General features: G+C 44.2%; 1 protein-coding gene across 14 annotated transcripts in view; it reads left to right on the top strand.

Annotated features, from left to right (window-relative positions):
- The window catches only part of CELF2 (CUGBP Elav-like family member 2), a 571,124-nt gene that overhangs the window by 315,943 nt on the left and 227,473 nt on the right, over window positions 1-27,708 (top strand). For 2 of the 14 annotated variants that reach the window (XM_075428965.1, XM_075428961.1), the window contains exon 1: window positions 8,470-8,765. The exons of 8 other annotated variants lie outside the window; for them this stretch is intronic. In XM_075428965.1, the coding sequence (XP_075285080.1) occupies window positions 8,692-8,765 (74 nt within the window). In that variant the 5' untranslated portion in view covers window positions 8,470-8,691. Of the gene's footprint in view, window positions 1-8,468; window positions 8,766-9,237; window positions 9,463-27,708 lie in introns of those variants that run through there. 4 more of the 14 variants (XM_075428962.1, XM_075428964.1, XM_075428966.1 and 1 more) reach the window with 4 other exon arrangements.

Here is a 27,708-nt window from a genome sequence, read left to right as displayed (position 1 = left end):
AATGTGTCAATTAAAGTCGCTTTAATGCTGTTCTTGGCACGTTAATGATGCACTGAAGGTTAACTATCTTTATTGGATGGAAGGGGGCAGGAATTTTCCCAAATTTTGTGTAAATCTTGATCTGGACCCTAATTTTCTCATCCCTCACTCCGGTCTTGAGAGAGAGAGCATAGCTAGTAATCAGCTCGAGCAGGATGCAGAGAGGATTTTAGCTGTTCTCACACACAACTTTATTTTCTCTGATAGTCGAAGGATCACTGACCATTTCATGGACTAGTGTCAGGCAGATCCATCTTCAGGGTTTCTGAACTAATGGCTAAATTGACATTTCTGGAAAGCATCGACTCCCAAATTTGCACTCAGTTTCTAGGTGGTTCATGAAATTATATTATGCATTAAGACCACATTACCGGATTAGGCTCTTAGGAGTCGGTGCTTGTAAGAAAGTATCGTAGGTCTGTGAACCTGCCAGTGCACTGACAAGACTGACATGGTGGGGATCACAAGCTGCCTTGCAAAATGCAGCGAAGTAAAAATGATCCTTCTATTTTAATTAAAACACCCAAAATTGCGTTTGGAGATTGGGAAGGGAGAGAACGACTTGCTTGTCTCTCCGTCTAGCATACTCGGTGGTGAGGTGTTAGCCTGCATCCCTTATTCGGGTAGAATAACCTAATTTTAACTTCACTCTCTCTGATTCAAAGGAATAGGGTTACCAGTAAAATTGCTTAGGAAGTTTTAAATATGGTACTTATACGAAGATAATGCTTTCTGCACTTACATTACAGAGGGCTCTTCTGGAGTCTCATGCTTTGCTGCCTAAGCTTTTTCTCCACTAGTTTTGAAAAGCAATTTGCATGCTCACATATGCTGTTAGACTTTTTCACCTTCCTCCGAATAATTCAGCAGTGGCTGTTGCTGCAGCGCTCTCGGTATTGAAGGCACAGCCTTCCCACGTCCCTTGCAAGGCTTCTGAAACAGAGGAGGGCAAACTTTTACAGGCGAGAAGGGTGGCACGCGGAACTGTTGCCTGTGCCCTTCGGTGTGCGAGGGGTAAATGCTGTCCTCGCTCTGGAGTTCCCATGGCAGCAAATCAGCAGGTCATCTTCAAAAGCAGCCTTTGAGGACGCTAGACAACAGTCTGTCACCGGGAGGAAGACAGAGCAGAGGGTTGGAGGGGGAAAAAAAACTGATAGAGAATCAGAGAGAGGATACGGGAATTTACTATCCCTTTTAGACAAATAGAGGAGTGAAAAGAAAAGCAAGGGCACCCAAATGTAGATCATCTGGAAATTGAACCTTGCAAGTGTAGATAGCTGTGGATGATACGATAGCTTTGCTACAGAGTGAATTTAGGATTCAAATCCTGCACCTGCTCTCCCTAGAAGCTGCAGGTCAGCATCTGAAGAATTGAGGCCCTCCAGAAAGGAAATGGTGAATTAAGAGAAAACTTAAATTCTTGGAGACTCGATTTTCAACTGTAATAACCTCTTGGTTTCATTTTCCTTCTCTTCTGCCTAAAAATGATCTATTTTCAGCTAAACTGTGAGGAAGAAGCTCACTCTAAAGCTTGAGAGTTTGCCTGCATCATTTCAGCCCACATTTAATTTTAATGAGAGAGTTATGTAACCCCCTTTAAAAATAACAAAACACTAACAGAACTGCATCGGCAACATCAGGTGTTCTGCAGTGCTGCTCCAATGAATCATCTGGAGATTTGTCTGTGCACAGCTGATGAACATGCATTTAACTCAGTTAACCCCCACCCCCAAATACACTAATCCAAAGTGACCAAAATTTTTCCTAAAGAGTCATTCTCGCAAAAGGATGCCAAGCTAGATGCCTGCCTCATGGTTCCAGCGTTTTTCCCTTACAAAACTGTGTTATCGATGGGTTGGGGGTTTTTTAAAAAGTTGCAGATGAATTATTGTGACCCTACTGAAGTGAAACGTATTACACATGAAGCTGGGTTTAATGTTTTACTTCAGAAAAGAAAGCCGGTGTTCTTGTTTGTTGTACTGAGCCCCAAATCTCAGAAATTGTTAAGAACAGCCCGTTCAACAGGCAGCTCTGGGAGTAACAAACTTATGACTTCCTCAGTGTTCCTTACAGAGAGAGAATTTGGGGGAAAAACGGAACCAGCGATTTTGAGCCTGTTAAACATCTTGGTTCGGATGGAGGCTTTGAGTCTAGGTGGTCCCTCAGCCACGGGTTGCTGGGAGGTGGGGAGGATCACAGTGCACTTGCCGTACTCATGCTCTTCCTCTTTGCATCCATCACAAACCATTATCAGAGGCAGGCTCATAGACTAGGTGGACCTTTTGATCTGACCTATGTGGCAATTCTTACACTGTCCATTGGGGGGGGACCCCCAAACCAGAAGCAGTGTAGTATTCTGCACTTCTGAATGCCTTACAGTTACTGCAGGAGCTTTTTCTTTCCGTCCTTCAAGTCTGAGGTTTAATGGATTCTGTCTGTGGGAAATAATGATGTCAAACAAACATAGTTACTTTACATATTATCAGGGGGATTGTTTTTTATTTTTGAGGACCAAGATGTACGCTAGGCACTTCACGAACAAATAGAAAAAAAGACCTGTGGAATTTTCTACCTTAAAGATGCTACAATTTGAGCATGAGAACCAAGCATTTGCAATGAAAAAGAACAAAAAACACGTGGTAGAAGTGAATGACCAGAGAAGGTGGTGCTTAACCTTACGAAGATCCTGCAGTTAGTCAGAAGTGCAGTAGGTTAATTCAGATATCGTAACAAACCCCTCAGATTTCTTTACATTTTGTTTTTGTCTGCTTTTGGCTGCCTGTCTCTTTTCATCTCCCTTACTCAACCTCTTGCCTTGCTGATGCCGTGCTGGAACTTCACACTTGCCTTTGCCCATTGCTTTTGGAGTTGGAGCTGCCCTCCAGCACCATCTCCTGAGTCAGTTTTTTGTTCTGTTTAGCCCATCCTCACCATCCGCTTCCCTGATCCTGCATCTCTCCCAGTAACCAGCCTCCCTACTGGGCAAAAATCTTCAGAAACCTGAAATTGGTATAAAATGAGGGAGGTTTTTCTGTCTTCTAGTAGCTGTTCCTGTGGATCTGGATGGGGGACAGGAGGTTTTTTCAGTTAGTGTGGGCTTTTTCCCTTGCCTGGTGAGGGTGTAAGTGGGGCTCTTGCACATTGTGAGGATAGAGCAATGCAGACAAGAGGTGTGATTCCTCCTATCCTAAGTAATCCAAGACTGTACTTTTCACGTGAAGATAATACAATAGCCAAATCCAACAATATTAAGTTCCCTTTTCCTGGGTTGTTTGGAAAAGTGCCTTTTTTAACCATAAATAACGTGCCTGCTGTCTAGTAGGAAATCAGGTCTGCCCAGTGCATGCAGTGTCCCAGTTTCTCTCCTGGTTGGGTAGTGGTTGCTGATGAAATCAGGCAGCGGGGTGAGAAAATAAGGTAGTTCATAAAAAAAGGGGGAAAGAAAAAAGAAAAAAAGAGGAAAAAACAGTCGATGCCTGTTGTCACGTTGAGATAGGACTGGATTGACAGAAGCCTTGGTCTTGTGTCTATATGCACAGGGCGCTACACAAAGGCAACACCTACAGATCAACAGCGATGCTTTTCAGTGGGGCTGTAAATAAACAACAGGACCATAAGACTGAGTCTTGTAAATATTTACTTGTTACTACTTTACTTTAGTATTTGCTAACTACAGCGCTGAGCGCTGTGGATAGCCCAGCTGGAGCAAATGGTACTGGGCAGCTCCTGCTCAGCATGAGCACTGCGCAGGATTGGACCTGAGGGTTGTGATTGACTGTCCCAAGTATCTGCATGCTGTTAGCAAAGTCAGGTGTTCCTCCAAATTGTAGGCCTTGCCTAAAAGCCCTCCATCACACGTAGCATCTGCCTTGTGCTGTAAAATCTTGCCTAATTGTTTTTGGAAAGATTGAGTTATTACCCGCAAAATGGAACAAAGGCCTTATACCCACGGTGGGATGAAATCACCTCTTCAGTGGTATAAAATAGGAAAGAAGAAAAAAAAAAGTGAGTGGGAAGTTTTACTATAGCAACCAAGTTTACATAATATCAATGTGCTTCAAGTGAAAGCTCTAGAAATGCTTAATTTGAGGTACTGTTTCACAGGGCTAATTTTAAATGACGTTTCTTTCTGAAAATTACTGATTAGCTACAATAGCCTACAGAAGAGGGGGGAGCCTCGCGAGCGGCTAAGATTACTTAAACTTTATTGATCAGCTTTAACCAATAATTTAATTTTCTTTTTAAAAAGGTTTCGGTTATACACAAATCGTTTTATTTCTCAAAATTAAGATGAAGGGAAAACTGTTGTGTGTTTGGATTCATAACTGAAAAGATCCTTAGTGAAAGGTTAGGGCTTCATAATGCAAAACTTTTTTCCATTGTTAGATCTAACTGGCAAAGATGGATTTGTTACAAATAATCAAAATCTTCACAGATGGTAGAACGGTGCCGAACTGGGTCCATTGCTTTTTGCCACTCAGAGCAATGCACTGCTTTTTGCTTTAATTCCTTCCAGCTTTTACACCATTCTTTAGCTCTGCCCCAATGCTTTGTGTCACTTGTGCTCGTGTGCTTTGCTTTTCTTTTTTCTCTCCTTTTTTTTTTTTTTTTCCCCCCCTTTCTTGTCCCTCCAGAAGTCTGCTACTAAAAGTTATGCTGATGGGCTTTCTCGCTCCATTCTAGGCAGGTAGGCTCACATCCCACCGCACAAACCAAAATGCTGTATTTTCTGCTATTAGCCATGCTGCTGCTTTCAGGCTCGTGGTTTGCCTGGAAGGTTATTTCTTTGTGAAAGACAGCGAACACCTCATTTGCATTCACTAATGCTGTCTGGACCAGATTTCTTTTTCCCCTCACGTTAGTGGAAGATCCTGAATGATTCCACTGAAGTCATCTGAGCCCGCTCCAAATTTACACCGCTGTCGCTGAGCCCTGCTTCTGCCGCCTCTGTTAGAAACTTGCTTTGATGCCAGAGATAAGCTGAATCCCGAGCATGTTCATTGGCTTAGGGGGGAATAAAGCAGAGGATTTGAACTCTCTTCGTGCTGCCTCACAGGCTTGGGAGAGAGTGAAGTCATTCAGAAACTTTCCCTTGAAGTGCTTCCAACAGTAGCTTTTCCTCGGCCCGGTACTGGGGGACAAGTTGATTAAAAGAACGGCAATTAAGGAAAGGGTGGGGTGGGGGTCCGGAGAGGGGACGTGATGTGAGCTCCACGCTGGATTTGGCTGCGGGATCTGGGAGGGAAGGGGGTGGCTGCTCTCTTTGTCACTGGCTGAATGAGAGCCACGGGCAGTGATGTCAGAGTGAGCTCATACGCTCGACGGCGATCCACCACTCAGCCCCTCGCTTTCTCCAGCTGAACTTTTTGCGGGGGGTATTTTTTTTTTTTCCTTCTCTGAAGAGGTGTTTGGTTTTCAAAGGCTGAGTTGTTTGGAGAAATTGTATCTAGCTCTGAAAAGCTGCTTGAACGGTGACTGATCTGCAAACGTGAGGTGGAATTGCTTCATCTGCCCCACACAGAGGCATGGAGACACCGAGGCGCAAGGAGTAAACGATGCGACCGTGGGGGCAAGCGGGGTCTGGGCCTCTGAAGCAAGGGGAGGATGGGTAGGAGGCGACGTTTGTAGCTGGAATAGGATTAAAGCCCAAGGATTGCTGATTCCAAATTCCAGGTTCCTTCCGCAAAACTGCCATATGCTCCGCCAGCTGAAAAAGCTTAATATCGGCAGGCAGCGACAGCGCAGCAATGATGCAGCTCCTCTAAGCCGGTGTTTACATCTATTGTCTGATTTATGCTGTGAAAATTAATGCAGCTTCATTTGCCATTCTCCCTCCCCATTTCCCCCTGTACTGCAGGACCAAAGCTTACATTTTTCCTTCATTTTGAATAGAAGTCGCTATTTTGCGCACATGTGCTGGTCAAGAAGCTGGCATTAATGTTACAAATAGCAGAGCTGAGCCTGTAAATGGGAAACATTCAGGGGAATTTTTTGTTTTTCGCCACTTACCCTCTGCTTTCAAGAGTTAATTCATACACAGGCGCTACATAATTTATGTTTGAGAACCAAATCATTTGAATGCAGTTTCCCCTGTAAGCTCTCCTTGAGTCATATCTCAGTATCTTTTGTAGAGAGGGCTGCTTTTTGCATTTGACCCCATTCCTGCCTCTAACTTTTAAATGGCAAAAGCAAATGTGCTTTGAAAAGTGTGTTACACTGTAGTTGTTAAATAAAGCAATAACCTATGCACTTGTAATGCTTTCTCTATGACCTACTTACATACTACTTCACCCTCCTTATAGTATGATTAAAAGCTGCTTTGAATCCACTATTCCCTCAAGGGATTTGAGGCTAGAATTTAACAAACTGCTGAGAAGGCTTAAGTCAGTAAGAGGGCTTCCCTACAGCTTCTTCCAGCTAATTCACATGTAATTAAAAGGAAAATAAATATTTCAAAAGAACATACGTTTTAATGAAGCATTTTTAAGCACTTACACCTTGTGAAATGGAGCAAATTTATAAAGATCTAACTATTCCATGTGCAGATTTTAAGCAAGATTATTTGTGAGTCTCTCCTCCTCCTCCACCCTTTGCATCCTGTGCAAAGCGTGGATTTACTTTTCAGTCAGCAGCAGTGGGACCGTGGTCCTTAAAAGCAACAGGCTGGCGAGGCTGAAGTCCCTTAGATTTAGCACGTACCAAAAAAAAAGAGGATGAAGAGGTACAGATCCAGCCGTGCAGGGCGAGGTGGGGGTGGAGACTTCTTACTTAAAAGAATATCTTCATCCTCACTGAGCTGCCTGTATTTATTTCTTCTGAGCTAAAACCTGCCCCTTCTGCAGTGGCAAGATTTTGAAACTGAAAGTTAATCCAACTCTGCTCTGGGCTGGATTAACCACCATGGAGGCCTGAGATCAAAACCCAGGTGGCGGCATCCAGTTGGAGAAAGTTGTGCTGGTTTCTCCTATTATTTCGCCCTGGCGCTTATTTTCTTATCCGCTGTGTAGTCCTACGCCGCGGTGGATGGGTGGCGTAGAGGAATCGCCATTAATTTAGTGAAGAGGAGCCGTAGCTTCGCTTTGTGCGTTTCTACGTAGGGGTTTAAGTGCTGTGGTGATGAGGACAGTATGTGAACGTATAGAACAAAGCAGATTAATAACTCTATAGATACCTGTTCAGGATCGCAGCTCTCCTACCGAGGTTACGTTGAGGGCCAAGTGAATCTTTTCTTTCTTTAGACTTGTGAAGTGGGCAAAAATTTTAGCGGCCTGAGGGGTTTTCTTCCCGTTTAACTGTTTAAGATGTAAGAAGTCTCTTAGTGCAATAAACTGAGCTCTGTGAATCCACCTGGTTTGTATTTTTATTCTCAAATCCACATTGGTCAAAATTTGAATAAAACTTGGCCTGACAGTACATTTACTTACTGCCCAGTTTAATTTTATTTTAGAATACTTTTTGAAAAGTTTAAGTGTAGTAGTTTTTAATGTGCGTTTGTTACTGTTTTCAAGCGTCGATTATCCAGAGCAAATCAAATTATAAAACCTGGAGAGAGATTTGGAAGGAGAAGCACACGCGACGCCGAGAAACGTTTTGTCTGCCTAGACCGCTCCGATCATCCAGCAACCTTCGTAAATGCGTTAATATTCCTTAGCCTGGAGCTGCCGTGTGTTGAAGCGAGCGGGTTTGGGAGATGCAGAGGAGAACTTATACAGATTTTCAGGGGGTGGTTGCGGGGGGGATGGGGGTGGCTCCAGCTATTTGCGTGCGTGGAATTTGGTGCGGGCTCCGCGGGCCGGTCCAGGGGCAGCGGGGGGCCGGGAAGGGGCTCTGGGCAGGTTACGGGTATGAGGAGTAAGACTTGCCGTCGCTCCTTACTTAAATCCCTATTTTTGCTCAGGGAGGACAGAGTTCCTACCAGCCTCCCCCCCCCGAGGCAGTGACATGGCGCGGGGCGTTCAGGGGGTGCCGAGGTGTGGAATGGCGGGAATCTGAGGGGAGCCAGCCCGCACCCAGCAACCCGCCGAGTCCTTCCCGCTGCGTGCCCAGCGGCGACCGCGCCTCCCCGCCGTACTGGGAGGAACTGGGGCCGTGCGAAGCACTGGCGGGGATCGAAGCGGAGGGGTTTTCCCGCCGAGCCTCGCCCCCCTCTCCCGGTGCGCAGCCGGGGCAGGGCGGGGAGCGCTGCTGAGGCGGCCGGGCGGGCGTTGGGGCTCGGGTGCCCCGACCCAGCCTCCCTCCTTCCCTTCCCTTCCCTTCCCTTCCCTTCCCTTCCCTTCGCTTCCCTCCCACGCCGCCCGCCCTCAGCGCCGGGCCGGGCGCTGCCCGCCGGGGGTGCTAGGCCTCTCCCCGGGGCGGCGGGCCCCGCCGGGGGCTCAGGGGTTAACGGGGAGCCGCAGCGGGGAGATGGCTCCGCCTCCCCGCTCGGCACCTGGCGCTCCACCGACAGTTGCCTCAGCAGTCGATTTCGGAGGGGATTGGCGGAAAAAAAAACCGAGAGGGGGAGAGAAATGTGACAACTGCCGGGGCTGGCGGCTGCCGCGGGGAGGCCTCCGCACCTGTGCCTGCCTCTCCGCCGCCCGGCGCAGTTGTGGGGATCCGCCGCGCCCCGCCGCATCCTCCCTCCAGACCGCCGCGGCGTGCCCGGAGCCCAGCATGACTTCTTCGTTCAAGCTGGATTTCCTTCCGGAGATGATGGTCGACGGCCGCTTGCTGGTCTCTGACAGAATGTGAGTGGCGGCGGGGTTATATCCTCCCCCCCCCCCCCTTCCCCCGCCGACCCCCGGTACCCCCCGCCGCCAGGCGCGGGGCTTCGGCCCGGTCCCTCCCGCCCTTCCGCGGGAGGCGAAAGGGGTCCGTCCCCATTCCCTCCCCCTCCCCTTATTTTCCCACCCCCTTCCCAAGTCGCTCGGTGGTCTCCGTGTTCCCCCCCCGGCGGGGTCTGTGGGTGCCGCCGGTGCGAGGAGCGGCAGCGCGGCGGCGGGGAAGGGAGCGGGCTCCGCTCCCTGCCTGGCGGGAATTCCTCCGCAGGCGCTTGGCCCCCTGCTCCCTCTGCCCTTCCTTCCCCGGCTGAGTGAAAAGCCGCTCGCCAGAAAGCTCCGTCGGGTTTTAAATCCGGACGAAACGCTGAGCATCCGCTGGGAGTTGACCAGGCAGAAAGCAGGGCTGCTTCTTTTTTTTTTTTATTATTATTATTATTTTTTTAATCCTGTTCCTGACAGCCGCCTTGGTAGAGAGAGTGTTAATTAGGGTGAGGATGGTGGTTTTACATGCGGTTGAACCGGGGACGAGATTTATCGACAGGCACTGAATGCTGGAATTTCAGAAAGAGAAGTATTCCCCTAGCCCGTCTCTGCTCCATTGATCTCGATCCGAAAGTTTCTATGATCATCCTCTTGGGCATTGCCAGCTGACAGGGGTTTTCAGGTAACCGAAGCCTTACGTGAAAAAATAAAAGCTGGGAAACGAGGAAACAGCCACTTGCCGAAAGACGCGAAGGCTGAGGGCTCTGCTGCCTTTTTACAGGATGCAAAATGTCTTTTATTTTGTGGCTTTTTCTTCTTTGGTCAGGATGACAAATGTGGCTTGAGTCGCGTTAGAATGAAGCGAGAGGCTTTGGCACTGACTCTGTGCTGGAGCTGCTCCGGCGAGGCAGCACCGAAGTTACGAGTGTCAATAAGCCGGCGCGTGCAGCAGAGCCTGTCACCCACCGTTCGCCATGCGCTGTGCCCCCAGCTCCCACCCTTCGGACTTTCGTTACCTGCTTTGCTGGCAGCCAAACTTTGTGCTCAGGTGGAGCGCTCCCCCTTGGAGCAGCGGCGTTCCGCGTGGAGATGTTCGGTGGTGGGCAGTTGTTCAGGCAGCTGAGGTTTAATGAGCGTGCGGGAGAGGGAAGAGGGGCAGGGGGAGAAGCTGCCTAGTGTGGATGACTTATGCTGTTTTTACAGTCCTTGAAGGACAGCAAAGCGTTTGCGTGTATGCTGCCCGTTGCCTCTTGTTTCATGATCTTAAATTCAAGCAAGTTCTCTGCGGTGTTATGTTTTTCCCGTTGTAAAATCCCGGTTTTTATTGGCACCAGTCAGTTTTGGAAAAGGTGCTGTGTTTCTCTCCTCTTGCATGAAAGTTGCATGAGTTTGACTATCGAGGTACAAAGTTGCAGCTAAACCTTCGTATGGCTCTGTAGGGACTTGCCGCAGCTGAGCTTCCCCTTGTTTTCATCGTCTTCAGCTTTGATTAGCCTTTCTACCTGCTGTCCTTCCAGGCAGTTGGAAACGATGCTGCTAACAAACATCTCCAAGCTCACGGGCACTATTAGCTGCAGCTGATGATGCCCTGGTGTCACTTAGGCTTATATAACTTTATCTCCACCTTGCCCCTTGAGGGAGGAGTGTCATGTCGAACTCTTCCTCCCGTGCTGCTATCTTTGTGCTCCTCTTCCCTGGGAAGCATCCGTAATATATTTCAACACAGCTGGAAACACAGTCAGTGTTTGTCAGGTGCGGATCTTAATGTGTGTCCAAAGAAACACAGAGTGCTCTAGAGGTACATGAGCTTCTACTTGGATCTCTAAATGCAGGAGTTTAGTAATGGAGTTGTTAAACACACATGCTGGTAGGATTTTGTGCTGGTTCTTCATGTGGTTGGGGGGGGGTGGGGTATGGGATGGCTGTAATCTCTTGAAGAAAAAAAACTTGACCTCGTGCATCATCAGTGGTCGTGTTGTGATGTGCTTCCTTGTGTTACCCAAGCTTTGCTTTGCTGCTGGGCTAGGTAATGGTGAAGATGCATGATTTCAAGGGATCCTGTGTCACGCATGCAAATTAATATTGAGGCTAAATTGCTATTAACTAAGGAAGCTTCTATTACTAAAAAACAATAGTCTTGAAACTAAATGCTGTCTGTGGAAGCTTTGCTACACTGCCTAAAACTCTTTTATTTGCTATTTAAAACACTTTATTTTGTCGTTCTAGCCAAGTGGTGACATACATTTATTTGCATATCCCCAGCTCTCTGGACTAATCAGTGCTGACGAGAATGCAGTTTGATTACGCGTCAAGGGTCATGGGCACGTGTGCACCTCACCCTTCAGCGGCCCCACGCCAGGCGCACAGCGAGACACGGGCCGCGTTTGGTGGGGTGGCATGGGGCATCGCAGAGCGCGCTCCGAGTGACGGCGTGGCACACAACTTTTAACCTCGCCATCTGGTCTAGCCATTGAGTATAGCTTAGTTCGGTCTGTAGCAGAAAGGAATTTCCTATTTTAGAGTGAGGCAATTAGCAAGATATATGCAAAACTCCTGTCTCACAGCGAAAATTTGCAGAACTAGATTGTTTTTTTCTTTCTTTTCTTTTTTTTTGCTTTTTTAATGCCGATGGTATGTCAGATCTTCTAGGAAGTCAGCACCATACAGTATTGTGCTTCCTGTTCTTCACGTTTAAAAATTCTTTGTAAAGGGAATTATTTTCAATACCATCCATTTTTTTTTTCAGCAAACAACTGAGAATTTGCGAGGAATAATTTTCACTGCATGCCTATTGTGAAAGTTAACTGCCAGCTTGATAATTGGCGAAGTTAAACCGCTCTTACCTCTGTGACTGTTAATTGCGCTTTAATGTTGTGTCCTTCCGAATTTTGCTGCTGTTGTTATCTAGCTAAATGCAAGTCAAACAGACTATCAGATGCTTTGAGCATGACTATTTAGTATGATTCAGCTGCATGCATGGCATCAGTGTGCCTGGCTAGTAACGGAAAGGCAATAATGAGTGAATAAAACTTCATTAATGATGTGGCACTGGAAAATAGACCCTCTAGGATATGAAGCATGAAGGTGCATGAACTTTTGTTCTTGAAGGCAGGTGGCAAGCTGAATGCTCTAGCCCTCGCCAGCGCTTGCAAAGAGACCGCTTGGTTAGTGCTCCAGTTGAAGGATCAGGAACTGTTTGACCGATGTTGTGCATGGCCTGCAAGTGCTCATTGTGTGGAAGAAGCAATTCTGAAGAAAAGATATAGGTAGAAATCTGTGTGTGTGTATTTGGGCAGGGTAGGAGAGGGTTAATGGTTACTAAGTGCGGTTATAAAATGTGAGTTCAATGCAATTTGCTTAGTAATTTCACTGACTTACGTGTACGTGCCAGCTGGATGGTTGTGAAGTGGTTGCTCTGAGGATTAAACACTCATCGTAGTAACCCCCCACATTGATTTCTGTAATACCACCGAACATGTTCTGTTCCATGATACACATTCCATTGCCTGGGATTACCTTTAATGTAAATGAGTGACAGTGTTTGTTATTACTGAGGCAAACTCAAATTTGACTTTAATTTTTGATAGCTGGGTACAATGTCAATAAAATACATGATGCTGAAAGCAGTCCACATCCAACTGCATGGGTTCCATGGCAGTTATGTGTAACAGCATGTAGTTGCTCAATTCCTCCCTCTTTTATCCAAGATAAGTCAAGATCAGATATATGTGCAATATGCTGATTAAAAGGGCAGTGAAAACCAATTTTCAATACTTTTGGTTTGTATTTATTGTTTAATAAATAAGGGATGTTATCATTCACAGAGCATTCGTGCACTTTGAAAAAACAAAACTTCCCTTTCTGCACTAACCCTGCAAAACAGGACTTTTTCCAGCATAAACTGGAGGTAATAAAATCAAAATTTTTTTTTTTTAAACTTCACCGCAGGGAAAACTCAACATAGTTAAAAAAATATTTTGTACAGTATCTGAGTTGTTTTTTTTTTTTCATATGTAGAATACCAAAGCATGAATTGCTCACTGAAAATGGATAGCTAGGTATCAGCTTTTTTTTAAGTCCTGAGCCTCATCCTTATACTGGCGTTTTGTTCTAACTTTGCTTTAGTAATTGCTTTGTTTTAAGTATTGTGACTTGTTACCTAAGTTACTTGCATAACAGATTCTTTGGGCCACTACTGAGGGAAAGCAAAGCAAAAGAAGATGATTCTTGACTGCTGACAAAGAGCTTCAGAAAGGAAAATAAATCTTTGGGTGTCCATTAAGCAATTACGATTTCATGGTGTCCTTTTCCCCCATCATCTGTTCTAGCAGCTGCCTAGAACCCCATTCAGTAGTTAACCTGTGATAACCCTCAGCACATGAATATTTAAATACATCTTCCACTTCCTGTGATATGATCTCACAAGTTTTTAAGCCTCCCCCACATGTATTCGTCATCCAAATTAATCATCAGTTATGATTGCTTTAAAAACTTTGATAACTCTAAATATTTCATTGGCATTTTAGTATGTTTGATATCTGATGAGCATTTGGACTATTCAAATTTCATAATTAATTCATAGATTAGTATAAAAGTATTTGATCCAACAGATATCAGGGAAAGGTGTACAAAATCTTTTAGCTTTTAAAAGCTGCTGGAATTTAAGGAACACCTTTGGCAAGACATAACCGTCTAGAGAAAATGTATTGTTTTACAGTTTAAGCATCTGAAAATCTCTCTCCTTTTAAAGTGGAGAGGTGATTTTTAAATTTTTTTATTCCTACAAACTGTGTTTCCTATAGCGTGTTCATCTAATTGCAAAGTATATTGCATCTCCTGACATGATTTCATGGTGGCAAGACCAGGTTAAGCAGAGGTTAAAGTGATAACATAGAGAATACACATAGAGAGCAAGGCTGAGCTTTCCGTAGCAAAGAAGTGGGAAAACAGGAAAAACCTTCATAGGTGCAAGACAAATGCAGGAACAAAAATACCTATTTGGAAAATAAAAGCTAGTTAGAGCAATAAATGTAATGTTCTTGAGTAATTGTGAAATAATTATTCCCCTTTAGAATCATCATACTTTAATTGCCTGCCCCCGCATTCCTGCCTTCTGCATTCCTATGGAAAGGGAGAGAAGCGCTTGTGTTCCCTCCAGGATTTCATTTTTCATTTGCAGTAAGCTGCTGGCTTTCTCGTAAAGGTTTTCAGAAATATGTTGCCTTAAATGCTGTTGTGTTCTTCCATATGGTGTTAAATTGAAAAGGTGAATGGCAGTTGCTGAAGCTATGAATTCTCACCTGTCGTCCTGATAAAGCACCTGGAGATTTAGTTGTGCAGTTTATCCATCTTCTGTATCGCAGATTTATAATCAATCTCTCATTTTCATTGAGACTGTGTTACGTAAATAGGACACACTTCAGCAGTGTATTCTCTTTGCTCACAGCTTGATCCTTGCAAAATCAGCTGACAATAGTTTAAAATTATAATATTAATAAAGAGGAGATCATCTGGCCTTCAAAATGACATCTGAAAGCAGCTTCTGTTTTGTGTTAAATCTTAATTACTGTATTTAAATGAATGCCTAAATGAGTGAATTCACAAAGGAGTTGCCTACTGTACCAATAGTGCCTGTTTGGTGATTTTTTATTTTTTTTTTCCTGTGGGTTTACACAAATACGAAAAACAGTTCATATTGAAGAGAACATCATTGTTCTCTTGCCTCTTACGACCCAGCTGACAAAGACTGAGTACCTTGAGTCTGGTCTGTGCCCTGGGACAGCTTCTCCGTTGCCTGTCATGTGATGGCAAAAAGCAATGCTCCAAAAGAAACATCGGTGCAAGAGCAGCGGGACAGACTCCATGTTGGCCTCCTGAGTGTTATTTTGTGACTTTACCTATCACTTACTATCAGGGGCAGCACATTTTCACACCTGAGGGAGAGAGCTTGTGGCTTAGGACCAGGGAGAGGCTTCCACCGTGCCTGTAAAGGCACCAGCCCTGCTGCCTTCGGATGCACTGGGAGGGATGCGGTCATGTCCAGCTGTGCCTGGGTTAGTCTGGAAGAAGGTAAATGTGTCCAGCTGTGCCCAGCTCAGCCCACTCCCTGATGCTCCTCTGCGAAGCAGTACGTAGGAAATTCATGTCCTTTCTTTCCCCATCAGCCTGCGTATGAGTTGAGCCACTTCAGGATTGCCAGGAAAAACAAAGAGTATCTTGGTTTGTGTTTTTCATGTCTGTGGGTCTTACTCTGGGGTTTTAAAGTTTATGACCACGGTTATTTCAGAGGTGCAGCCATCGATCTTTCATGAAAATGGCATTAGTGATCTACTGATTTTTTTTTTAAATTATTATTTTTTTCCTTTGTCTGTGCAGGTTTACATCAGAAGCAAAGATAGTCCTGACAGAAGGGCCTAACAATGACTGTCTCCCAGCAGTGGCTGTAATTCTGTGCAATGCTAATTTGTGACTTTTTCAGTTTCTTTTCATTCAAATGTGCTGGCCCCAAACAGCAGTGGAGTCACTGTATGGGTAAGGGATGGATGTCTGGGTACGCGCACCCTTTAGCCCATGTGTGTAGCTGGACATCACGATGGGAGGACGGGCAGTTTCTTTTGGACTAACTGCAACCCTTTTGTCCCAGACTATACTGTGCCTTTTCTTGTACTCTGTTCCTGCATTGGATATGCTTTGAAGCAGTTCCAGTCCGATTGCAGGTTACAGCTGACGAGCTATCATCTGTTTCATAACCCTGAAAAGTGATGAAGATCCTTCATCGTCTTAATCCAAAGGCATGATGCTGTCTTTTTATTTGATATACACACACTCTTCCCATTTCTTGCTTCTCGATGGCTTCACGTCACCAACTTAATCAGAGATGCAAGAAAACCCCAAACCCCTCGCTTGCTTGACCCACTGTTTGTTGTGTCATTGACTCCAGACCTCGGTGGCACTGACAGTGCCTGGCCTGGTGTGAGATAAGGGCACTTCATTTGCCTGAAACAGACCCAGGTAATTGAAAGTTATTAACTTCTGTCGCAGGATAACTGTATTTGAAAATCTACGAAATCAAGTAATCTGTTCCTTTCTTCTCTTTATTTTTTTTTTTCCCCTGGCTTGTTCCATTGCATGGATCTGTCAGCCTTTGCCTGCAATTCCTTGCTAGTGAGAGAGACATCTGGCTATGCCCTTCATCAATAAACTCTTTTTTTTTTTTTTTAAATATTTTACCACAGTTGGGTTGTAGAACAAGCATTAGGAGTCTGAAATGTTGTCAAACACACTCCATGCCCAGTGGCTATCACTTACAGAAAATCTTGTTCTGTACTTGGTTTTCATACAAAATGCTGTAGAAATTGCAAGTTAGAGGGCTGTGGTTTTGCTTGATTTCACCATGCATTTTAGTAAACTTGATCCCCTTGTCACGTCTTTCAGGGGAAAAAATAGTCTATCCTTTTATCTGCAATGTTTCTGTATAAACATGTAGAAAAGTTGATCATTTCATTAGCCAGTGTATGAACTTGCAGTTTTTTTAAATTCAATTTAATGTCTTCTTCCAAGATTGTATTGCTTAGAAATCTTTTTTCATACTTGAACTACTTTATCCCCTGCTGTCCAAAAAAACCCCAAAAACGAGAGAGAGAGAGAGAGAGAGAGGGAAAAAGTTCAGGAAATTACAGTGACTGTTACTCTAAATAAGAATTTTATTGTGAAAATTCCTAGTTCTTTTGGATTGTTTAGTCTTTAAAATTGATTCTTGAAAATATGAAGCAGCCCCCATAAATGCCTGTACAAGGGCTAGCCATGGGCCGACATGATCTCTCCAGGGGGAAAAAAACCTGCAAAAGTTATTCCCCTTGTTGTAAACTGACCCATGTAATGCAGCTTCTTCCTTGTGGCACTGAAATTTTGGGATTGCAAGGTGAGCACTGGCTTTCTGTGGCAGGTTCAGAGTTGCCATCTTCTTCTGGAGATCGGTATTTAGTGGGAGGGGACCAGGGGGAAGAGGAAGAAATAAAATTAGTATTTAATTTTGCAGGACGTGCAAAAATAGATGACAAGTGAGGCAATTTTTAGAAAAAGAGAGTGTCTCTGGACACGTAAAGCACTATTATCTGATATTTTATTACTGACTATAGCCTGCGGTCCGTGCTCAAGCCAAACTTCCGATGGGTTTACAGGAGCTTGGCTTGAGTGAGGAATACATAATGCTGGGCTTTGCATCCCGTGCCAGGCTGTCCAGCTCTGAACCGTGAATCACAATCATATGAATGGGTTTTGCAGGTTTGTTTCCCCGTTGCTCACTTCGGAGTGAACTTCAACATGGAAACACGAGGCAACTGACTTTTCGGATGCTCTTCTGCCTTGCTAGCAGAGTGAGTTGCTGTGTTGACGATGGAGTGGAAGAGAAGTCGATTTTAATTGAGTGGGTATTCTTTTGAGGGATGTTCACACATCTCAGGTCGGGGCAGGGGCTTTCTTTTGTTCTTGATGAACCTTTTCCCCTTTGCCAGAGAGGAGGATTCATCTCAATGCCTGAGGGCTCACAGCCTTCACCGACATACATATCTATCATTTGGCTGCAGAAGACAGAGTATAACTTTCTCTGTTAAGTTGGTTTGCTGTCTGTGGAGAAATGAGTAAATGCAGCAGCTTCGTAACAGTGTTCCAATATAGTCAAAGAAAATCCAACGTTGTATTACAGATTTTTAAAACAGTTGTGTTTGCTCAATTTCATTATCACTTAAGTATAGCCCAGTATCTCACTTGCTAGGCCACATTCTATTTCTTCAAGACAAGGCTGTGTAGAGTAGGGACATCTTCGTCTTACCATGCTCACATCTGTGCAGTTCCTGGGGTATTTCACTGGGATGGAATGAGGCTTTGTTTGCTGTATTATGTATCATAGAGCATAATGACTTGGGACAGATTCTGTGTATTTTTGAGCTTTTGTTCTACAATGACCACTACAACACGGCCCTATAGATGTTGATGTAGGGTTCCTGGCTGTTGTCGTAAAGTAAGACAGAAGCAACTCTTCAGTGTCCTGTGCAGACCCTTTCTTTGGAACAAACATGCAGTGATTCGTAGAGGAGCGAGACCTGTTTTCCAGCCAGAAATATTGCTTACAAGGCTTAGTTTGGCCCAAGCAGTCTTCAACAGCACTGGCTGGTCCCTGTGTTTTCAAAGTATTATTCCAGGGTCCTTTTGGTCATTTCGTCTTCCCCCTGTGTGGACAGTTTATCGGATTTGGGGAAAGGTCCTGCAGCAACGTCCTTCTTGCCTGTGCGTCTTTGTTGAGAAGCAGCAGGCTACTCATAGCAAGAGATACACACCGGGATTCAGAAAGGAACAATTTTCAGATTGCTAAGATGCCCATGTTGCTACCTGGAAGCTCTGCAGGAGCTGGAGGCTTTTTGGCTGTTTCTGTGCCTCTTTGCTCCTTCTCTCCTCGCCTCTCAACAGGGGATACTTAGACTTCTTCACTTTGCTGGGCTTCGGAGGATTTGAAGATCTCTGAGCCTCCCCTGGCTCTCTGTTTCTACTCAAGTGGGAAAGGAAATGGAGAGGACTGGCTGCTGACTGGCGTGAATTTGGACTTGAGAAATGCCAGGCCCCTGGGTAAGATGAATATTGAGTAGGGGAGGTGTGCAGGAGAGAAAGGTATGTACTTTGTCAGACTTTCATAAAAGATGCAAATTCAGGATTACTTAGCAGAGAAAATAATCATGTAAAATTAATATTAGATATAAAAAATGGAGCATCATTTGTGTTAACAGGAACAAAGATTTTATTTTTAAGCCCAGCAAAGCCTCAAATCCCAGAAAATGCAAAATTGCTGCTGATAATTTCTGAATGTGAACATGGAAGGCTTCATGGAAACTCAGAAGGAAATAAATCAGCTTCCCTCGCATTCCCCAAAACTCTTTGGGCAAAAAAAAAATCTGTGAATGTTTAACAGCAAATAATCACATTGCCAAGAAACAGCAAACAGCAAACAAAGCCCTTTTATCCAATCATGTAATGTGCTGTAAATAATGAAAACCCTCATAGATCTAGCTGGAAAACTTTTATTTTTTAAATCGGTGAAGAAGCTTAGCATCTAGCACTTCAGAAATCCATCAATGAAGCTAAAACTCTTTTTTCAGTCTCTTACCACTTCATGTCATATTTTTCTCTGTCCTTGACACGTGCAATTTGTCCTGCTTATATCTGTTTAAAATGCTGGGAGCCTTCAGCACGCTCTGCTCCACGTTGCCTGCCTGCAAGAAGCCTTCCTCACTTTCCTACCTCGTGAGGCAAGAACTGCCCTGCTCCGCTGTCCCTTATCACCATCCGTTCAATATTCAGACAGACACCTCTGTGATTCCTACCCAGCTTCTCTGGTGGAAGAACTTGCTGTAAATATCTGCAAAACATGTAGTTTATTTTCCTCCTTCTTTGATAAGATAGGTAAGAGAAACCTATTGAACCTGGAGAACCAACTAGAATTTAGATCTGAACCGCTTAATGATTTTATATTCTTGCTATCCAGCTAGTGGCTCGTGTCTTGAAGCTCTCTGGAAGTACGACCATCCTCTTTGGTCTGTGCTCATTGACCCGCCATGTCAGAATTCTTAGCCCTGCCCATGATTTTCTAGGTCTTCTGGGGATCTGTTGTCTAATAAAAATATTGCTTGACAAAATATAGTAGGTTTTCTTGCATTTTTGTAGTGGATGATTTATTAGTTTGTCTCAGCTTGTTTTTTAGGGTCTTGTACAACGATTGTGAATCAAATATAATACTATCATGTTGTGGGTTGTTTTTTTTTCCCCACAAACACAAGTTGCCCTACTTACCCAACGCAAATCACTGTGGATCTACGTAATATGCCTTTCTCAAGGGCATCTGTTAATTCCACGTGATAAGCTGGGAGTTTCAGCCAGGAATACTGAGCAGTGAAAGAAGACCTGGTTAAACTCTGTGGGACTTAAATTTAATCAAATCTTAAGCAATTCTCCCAAATTATAGCTTTGACAGAAGAAGTCTGTGTGAGCAGTCGCTTCAACGTTGAGGTGTTTAGGCGAAACTTTGGGCATTAAGGGGAGGGGTTTTCCCCGATACGGTAGGCGTGTGCGGCTGCAAGTTAGGAGGTGCAGCAGGAAGACGTATACGGGCTGCAGTAGATTGTGGCCCTTTCTTTAGGTGCTTGACTTTATATACGGTGAAACTGGTGGTAAAACTTAACTGAGACGAGTGGTTTAGAGTCAGCTCAGAGATTCAGATTCCAGAAACACTGTTTTTTATGAATAAATTAAGGACTGAATCCAAGGCTTGTTGAGTCGATGGGCAGACTCCCTTTGATTTCAAAGCACTTTGTGTCTGTGATCCAAATGCACCACGAACAAATAAAGACAAAGAATTTATGTTGATTGGACATACTCAGTGTGACAAGAGCTAAAGTCTGATTCTTCTCTTTGCTTATGAAGCACAACTGTGTGCTTCTCCCCGGGGTTGCTGGAAGAGAAGTATTGTGGTAGCTGCATGCTAGGACTCCCGATTAGTGCATATGCTTGCTCTTAGAGCAAAGAATCGCAATGCTCCTTGAAAGGGAGAGAAAGTTACGGTTGATAACAATGTGGTTTGGGGTTATCCTGATTTGCCTTCAGGGTTTTAAGGCGTTCATTCATCCTCCTCTTTTTTTCCTTCTTGGAAAAAAAAAAAAAGTCATCTTGATCTGGTATGGCAGTAAGTTTTAATGGCATCAAAAGATTTGCATTTAAATTGTGGGCTTTAGCAAGATGAGGTTCTCTGCTTGCTGACCACCCTCCGTTCTCATCCCTCTGTGCTGGCTGGGGAATACTTTGTGGCATCAAGCTCTGGGTCTGCCTGCCCCTCATATCTAATTGCCTATGAGATTTTGGGTTACTGTGTAGGTTCTTTGTTCTGATGTGCAAATATGCATCCTCTTCTTTCTGAGTGTTAAACTCGGTTTTCTTTAGAAAGCAGGTTAATTTTCGTAGTCACGGAGCTCAATGCACTCGAAGGGATGGGATGTTGAAAGGAGCACCAAAGCAGCATCAAGATCACTTATGCCTCAGGCTGATTCTGGTTTACTGCTGAGGCGGACGAGTAGTTACACTGAATATAGAAGCACAAATCACTTTTACTTAGGATATGATTAACGTATATGAAGCAGAACTCCTCTGATATGAGTTTCTTTTTAATGCCAGATAGATACATTTCATTTCACCTTAAAATAATTTACTCTGGGTGGATCTTCTGACTAAATGAAATGCTTGATTTCCCTTCCTGAAGTTCCTGATCATGTTAGCTTTGAAGCAGTCTTCAGTCTCACCTCTAACCTGAAGCTGGCTAGTCTGTCTCAAAGTGACTTCCCCTCTTGTGACACTGGTACCTTTTCACTTGTTATCTTTTTGGTTTGGTCTTGATTTACCGTTGCAGAATGCATGGTCGTTTCAACAAGGTGTACCGATATACCTCTATAATTTTAGTTACTGTGTTTTACATATTTTATAGATTTTCAAAGTAAGTCCAATTCAACTTTGTTCTGGTTTATGTGGGTTCCCTATGCAAAGAGTAGAGTAATGGGAAAAGTGAAAGCAAAATGTATGTATGGGTTAGTATAAACCACAATCCTTTTCATACTGAACATTAGCTTGTTGAAATGCCTCCGCTCTTGGCAGAAGACAAGCGTCGTAACCTAAGAGGATGTGATTTGAGTGGAGTTTTCATGCCCCATGTGCTCATTGTGTTCTTGCCACTGATGCAAACATTATCTATAATTACATTTTCAAGAGACTGAAAATTGCAGTCTTTGTGGAACAAAAATGCGGCTGAAGAATGGAATGTATATCCTCTCCACCCTCATTATAAGGCTTATAAAAATCAAACTGTAAGGCCCAGTACCGCAGCTTTCAGATACAGGAAACCAGTACCGTTAGCATGTGTTAGAGCATTTTTCACTGAAAATTGTGACCTTTTGAAGATCAAGTTAGTGCTTTTATTTCCAACAGTTTACTGTTGAAACTAGTTGAACTGAAATTTGTAATTGATATCAGTATAAATAAAGTCAGAGTAATTACTCTTTTGTTTGCTGATTTATAATATTATTTTCATGGATTTGACATTTTATTAATGATTGGTGGTAACAGCAAAGATTTATTAGACAGGCCACGACATGGATATTGAAACTTCCTACCACACCATGCTGTGGAATGGCCATGTTTTTCAGGAGAAAAGCAATAGTACTGAAAATGCTGTGTTTATGATGTTTTCTTGGACACTAAGGAGTTGTAGTGTTGCAGCTCAAACTCCACACATCTAGCTAAAGGATCTCTTCACCACATCAGAATGTTACTGTCTGCCATTCCCGTAGCTGAAGAACCAGAAGCAGAAGGACATAGGTGTCCTTGACTTCCTAATTGTGTAAAACAAGCACAGAAAACTTAGACAAAAACTTCTAGGTGGAGACAGCCAATCCTGAACTTCTGTAATACGCTTTTTGGAGTAGAAATTCATAGAATCATAGTATATCAGTCGCCTGTTTCTTACAGCCATATATTCTTTTTCCTCTCATGAGCTTTACTTTTGAGTGGGGTTTTTTCCTCCCCAGTAAATGGGGCATTTGAATCCTCTCTGAAAGTGGAATTTGACTCTGTAGGGATGATCCCAGAGAGATAAATGCATTTGATGAGAATGGCACATGCAGTTACTGGTTCTGTGATTTGTTGCATTGAGGAGTGTGGGCAGGGGCGTGGAATGATCACTTGAATGCTAATAAATAAATAAGGGATGGTCCTGAATGCCTGTACATCCATGAGCAATTATAAGCGCATGCATGTAGGGCAATAAATTGATTGCTAGTAGTGCAGATAGTCTGAACTGAAATTAGTTGGTGTCCGCTGCTTTCCTTTTGGTCCGGTTGTTTTTTCTTATTCTAAATAAAGTGATGGTTTGGATGCTCTTCGTAGCTCTTCATAGGTTCACAGTTACTTTTAAAAGCAATTTTAAAAATCATTTGGGTGAAATAATATGAGCCTTATTACATATCTGTTTCTACCATCTAGCTTTCTGTGGAACGGACTCTGGGCAACTTCATACTGCAGCCGGGTGACAATAAGGATGAGAAGATCCACGTGCTTTATGCAGTTGCTGCCCAAGTTGGTAGTTCTGCCTCTATGTTCTGCTGCCTGATTGCTGCAAGCTATGCACAGTAACACCATGGTGATGGAGTGCTGGAGTTCCCAGGACAGCATCTATTCTTAGTGGTCCAGCAAAACTTATTAAGAAAAGTAATTAGAACAAAGCTCAAGTACATTAGCCTCTTTAATGCTCCTGAATTCTCAGAGCTATCTTCAACATTGGCAGAGGATGTGTTTCCAGTAGAGAAATTGAAGCAAATTTCTTTGCTGCAGTTAAACCCACTTTGGTCGTGGCGTCGTGATGGGAGCATCTTTGTTCATAACAGTATGAAGACCCAGAGAGATAAAAGGGTAGTGGTATGCCAACTAGTGAAAATAACCCACTTTTAATTTTATTCGATGGTGATTTTCTGTGGAGCTGCAAGGTTCTGTGTTTCTGCCTGCTTCTTATGCGTGGTGGTGTTCTGTGCCAGGTCACCTTACACCTTGCTGTCAGCTCCTGAGGCTCAGGAAGTATAACGTGGCTGTGTAGCTAACTGTTTCACTTTCAAGAATATTTTTTTCTTTCTGCTGTTAACTCTGGCAGGCTAGAAATGTATTTTCTGCTTGCAACACCACCCAGCATTACATTTCCTCAACAAATCGTCTCTGCTTTCTTCCTGAATATTTGTCTCACCATTGGAATCCAAGTAGCAGTCTCAAGCCTGGTCAGTCTTGTCTAGTGAATCAAAGCTATGACTCCTCAGGCCTTCAGGATGGCTTTGGGGAGATCTCTTTGGCTTTTAATCTACTTTGGAAATGTGAGTGGTGGGAACATTCGATAGATTTGAAGACCTTCATCACAGGGAGAGACATTATCTATTGAGTAGACTACAAGGAGTCTTATTGTATACCCAGATTCATTCAGCTCACCCACTGATATCCTTCCCCAGGCATCCTCCTCCCTGCTATTTCTGTTACAGATGGACAAGAGTTAACGAAGTGTCCTTTGAACTGTAGGGTCTCCAGTTAGGTAGGTAAGGAGAGTTCAAACTAGGCAGGAGAATGGGTTTCTAGGTTTTGCAGGTCCAGACTACTTATATTCACTTACTGAACAGCAATCTTTTTATAAAAGGAGCTAGAAGCTGTTTTTTCTTCCCTTATGCCAATTAGTGACAATTTTTAGGTCTTCTCTTCTGCCACACTTGGGTTTTTTGTCTTTGTTCTTTTGTTGCCTTAGAGAGGTCTTTTGATGCTTTCTGCACTGTTGATTTGTAGGCCAGATAGTCATGTCTAGTGTCACTCTTGGCAATGGGCGATGTATAGTAAGTTTAATAGAATAACACTCATTTGTCCTTTTTCTTAAAAATAAATTCCTTGCTCAGTGGAAGGTGCAGAGTTACAAGGATTGCAGGGCAGCTTGTGTTTCTGTGAACACCAGAGGATGGTTGAGAAGATCCGTCACCGTGACCACACCAGTACTCTGGTATTTGGTTTTCCTTCGTGGCAACCTATAGAGCTATGAGGGAGTGAAACATAGCCTCGTTTCACGTCTTTGTGTATTATATTTCCAACAGCAGTGAAAATACCACCTTTGTTAATTTTAGAAGGCTTACAGCGTGTTCCCAAGGATGGAGAGGTAGCATGTCCCATAACTCTGGAGGCAGGCTGACTTTTACGTGGCCCTCCAGACAGGATTTGATGTTAGTTTCACAACCAACTTTTTAATAAAACACACTGTTTGAATATAAATAGTACAGTAGTCGGGAAAGAGTCTGCCGCTACCTGCCTTAAAGCCGCTGCTTCCCCACGCTGAGGAGCTGAACGCCGATCCTCAGGCTATTTTATTCTGTAATGCTAATAGCGCTAATACAGTATCATTGTGTTTGAGGCTTCAAAGATACTATACAAGCATTTTCTTATGATTCCCTGATCTTTGCATTTATACCCAGCTGTTTGTTATTCCGTTCAGCCATCAGCATCTAAGTCTCAATGGACCATGTAATATGCAGCTGTAGCCAGATGTAATGCTTCCTATTCCTAAATGTTTCTGTTAGAAGCTAAGAGTGGCAGGCTAAAGACTACTGATAACAGCGTTGCTTGCATTAATTTAAACTCCAGAGCTACACTGATTCTGTTTGGCAATTTTATTCCATGGCCAAGAAGCAGAGCAATATTTCCAATCTCCGTCGTTGCTAGCAGTGTTGACATTAAATACATCGAGTATGTCTGCACTGATACAGAATGTACTTATAGTGCTAATTCAAATAGGAGAAGGATGTCCAATTTGCATAAACAAATATATTTTCTGATACAGTTCTATTAAAGAGAGATAAAGACAGAAAGGAGCCTGTTCTAAACAATGACTGGCAATAATTCAGAACAGTTCAACAAATCTTCACGTTCTTTGATTTGTTGATTTCTGTGGACAGCTGGGGAACCTTTACGATACCTTGTTTGAGCTGCAGGCGGGTCTTGCTCTGCTGGGCTCTCCCAGCTGGGGTGCTGGCGCAGAAGGGAACCGCAGCGTTCAAGTTTTCTTTCACAGATCACTCTGAAGCATTTCGCAGATCCCTTCAGCAGGTGACTAGGGTTGTGAGCATCCTCAGAGAGTCTCGGTCAAGTCTTTCACGAGAAGTTGATGCCAGCGTTGTGGCTAGAGACCTTTGAGAGACTTTGGACAGGAGAGTTCTTCGCAACTGCAAAATGCCCTGTCACTGGGGGCTCAGCAAAATCTTCATGGAAACGAACTGTTCTCTAGGGATTTTCTTTTTTCATTGGCAGTGCGTCTTTATAACACATGCTTTAGGTTCTGCTTTGTCATTTCCAGGTGTACAGTTTAACTCAACATAAGAACGAAAACAGAATTAGATATGTAGTGGTCGCTCCTTGTTTCTTCCTTTGCTCAGCCCCTCCAGCCTGTTTAGTTCTGTTTATTTGTTTTTATTAGACTGCACACGGAGTGATCCTAACCTCCAGCCGGTTGGTCAGGTTACAAGCAGTGCCGTGCTTCCAGCTCCTCCCTCCGCCCTGTGCGTGCCCGGGGTGGTCGGCGCTGCACCGTAGCGGGCTTCTGCCCGGCATGCTGGGCAACACGGGCTCGTGTGCTGGGTCCAGAGGGAGCAGCGTTGCACAAAGGATTTGATGCGATTGTAATAAATCGCATAGGGGAAGTGTTTGTGTGAAATCAACTCCATTAACTTGGAGCACAAACCATTGCAAAGTCAACAGTTTTTCTGAGTGGCCACCACCAGCCATCTCTTTTCAAGACACTAATGGGCTGTTTAATTAGGTGATGAAAATTGTTTACAGTTGGTGATCCTAAGTTTTGTCATTTTAATAATGGTTAAATTCAATCTCTTCTTTGATTCTTGGCAACTCTGTCATTGTTTCCTAACCTGCTTACATCTAGTTTAATTCATTTGTGTGTATTAAAACCGAACCCTCTCATGCAGCAGTGGTGTTTACTTAACTGCACTGTGTCATTGTAATAGGTGGGGAATGACTAATATACAGCAGTGGATGGTAAACAAGTGTAGCATCGCAAGAGTATATTTACATTTGTGGAGGATGTATTCCTTAGCATCTTTATCAATGATCTGGATGAGGGGATTGAGTGCTCCCTCAGTAAGGTTGCAGATGACACCAAGCTGGACGGGAGTGTCCATCTGCTCGAGGGTAGGAAGGCTCTGCAGAGGAATGTGGACAGGCTGGATCGATGGGCTGAGGTCAACTGTATGAGGTTCAACGAGGCCGAGTGCCGGGTCCTGCACTTGGGTCACAACAACCCCATGCAACGCTATGGGGTTGGGGAGGAGAGGCTGGAAAGCTGCCTGTTGGAAAAGAACCTTTGGGTGTTGGTTGACAGCCGGCTGAACATGAGCCAGCAGTGTGCCCAGGTGCCCAAGAAGGCCAGCGACATCCTGGCTTGGATCAGGAATAGTGTGGCCAGCAGGAGCAGGGAGGTGATCGTGCCCCTGTACTCGGCACTGGTGAGGCCACACCTGGAGTGCTGTGTTCAGTTTTGGGCCCCTCACTACAAGAAGGACATTGAGGGGCTGGAGCGTGTCCAGAGAAGGACGACGACGCTGGTGAGGGGTCTGGAGAACAAGTCTTACGAGAAGTGGCTGAGAGAACTGGGGCTGTTTAGTCTGGAGAAGAGGAGGCTGAGGGGGGACCTTATGGCTCTCTACAGCTCCCTGACAGGAGGTTGTAGTGAGGCAGGGCTTGGTCTCTTCTCCCAGGTAACTAGCGATAGGACGAGAGGCAATGGCCTCAAGTTGTGCCAGGGGAGGTTTAGATTGGATATTGGGAAAAATTTCTTTCCTGAAAGAGTGGTCAGGCATTGGACCAGGCTGCCCATGGAGGTGGTGGAATCCCCATCCCTGGAGGTGTTCAAAAAACCTGTAGATGTGGCACTTCAGGACATGGTTTAGTAGGGATGGTATCATTGGGTTGGTGGTTGGACTCGATGATCTTAGAGGTCTTTTCCGACCTATGATTCTGTGATTCTGAGCTGACTATATACAAGACCTAAAGATAATTCTGCCAATAGCATCTAAATTTCAACTGTTCCTGTGCATCTGTTGCTCCTGGGATGTGCTAGCTTCTCTTCTCTCTCTCCTAGCTTAGTAATATCTGGCACTTTGAGAATCTAAGAAGGGGCAGCTTACAGAAGTGTCCTTATATTCTTGGATTTGGCTTCAGTGGTTGCCTTAGAGCAACCAAGAGCAGAAGTTTTCTTTTTCTCTTACTTTTCTGGTGCTTGTCCTTACTTGGAGAAGGTGGACTGGAATATTGGGAG

Source organism: Opisthocomus hoazin, chromosome 8 (genome assembly GCF_030867145.1).
Source record: "Opisthocomus hoazin isolate bOpiHoa1 chromosome 8, bOpiHoa1.hap1, whole genome shotgun sequence".
In the NCBI taxonomy this organism is placed as follows: Eukaryota; Metazoa; Chordata; class Aves; order Opisthocomiformes; family Opisthocomidae; genus Opisthocomus; species Opisthocomus hoazin.
This window is presented reverse-complemented; position numbering and strand designations above follow the sequence as displayed.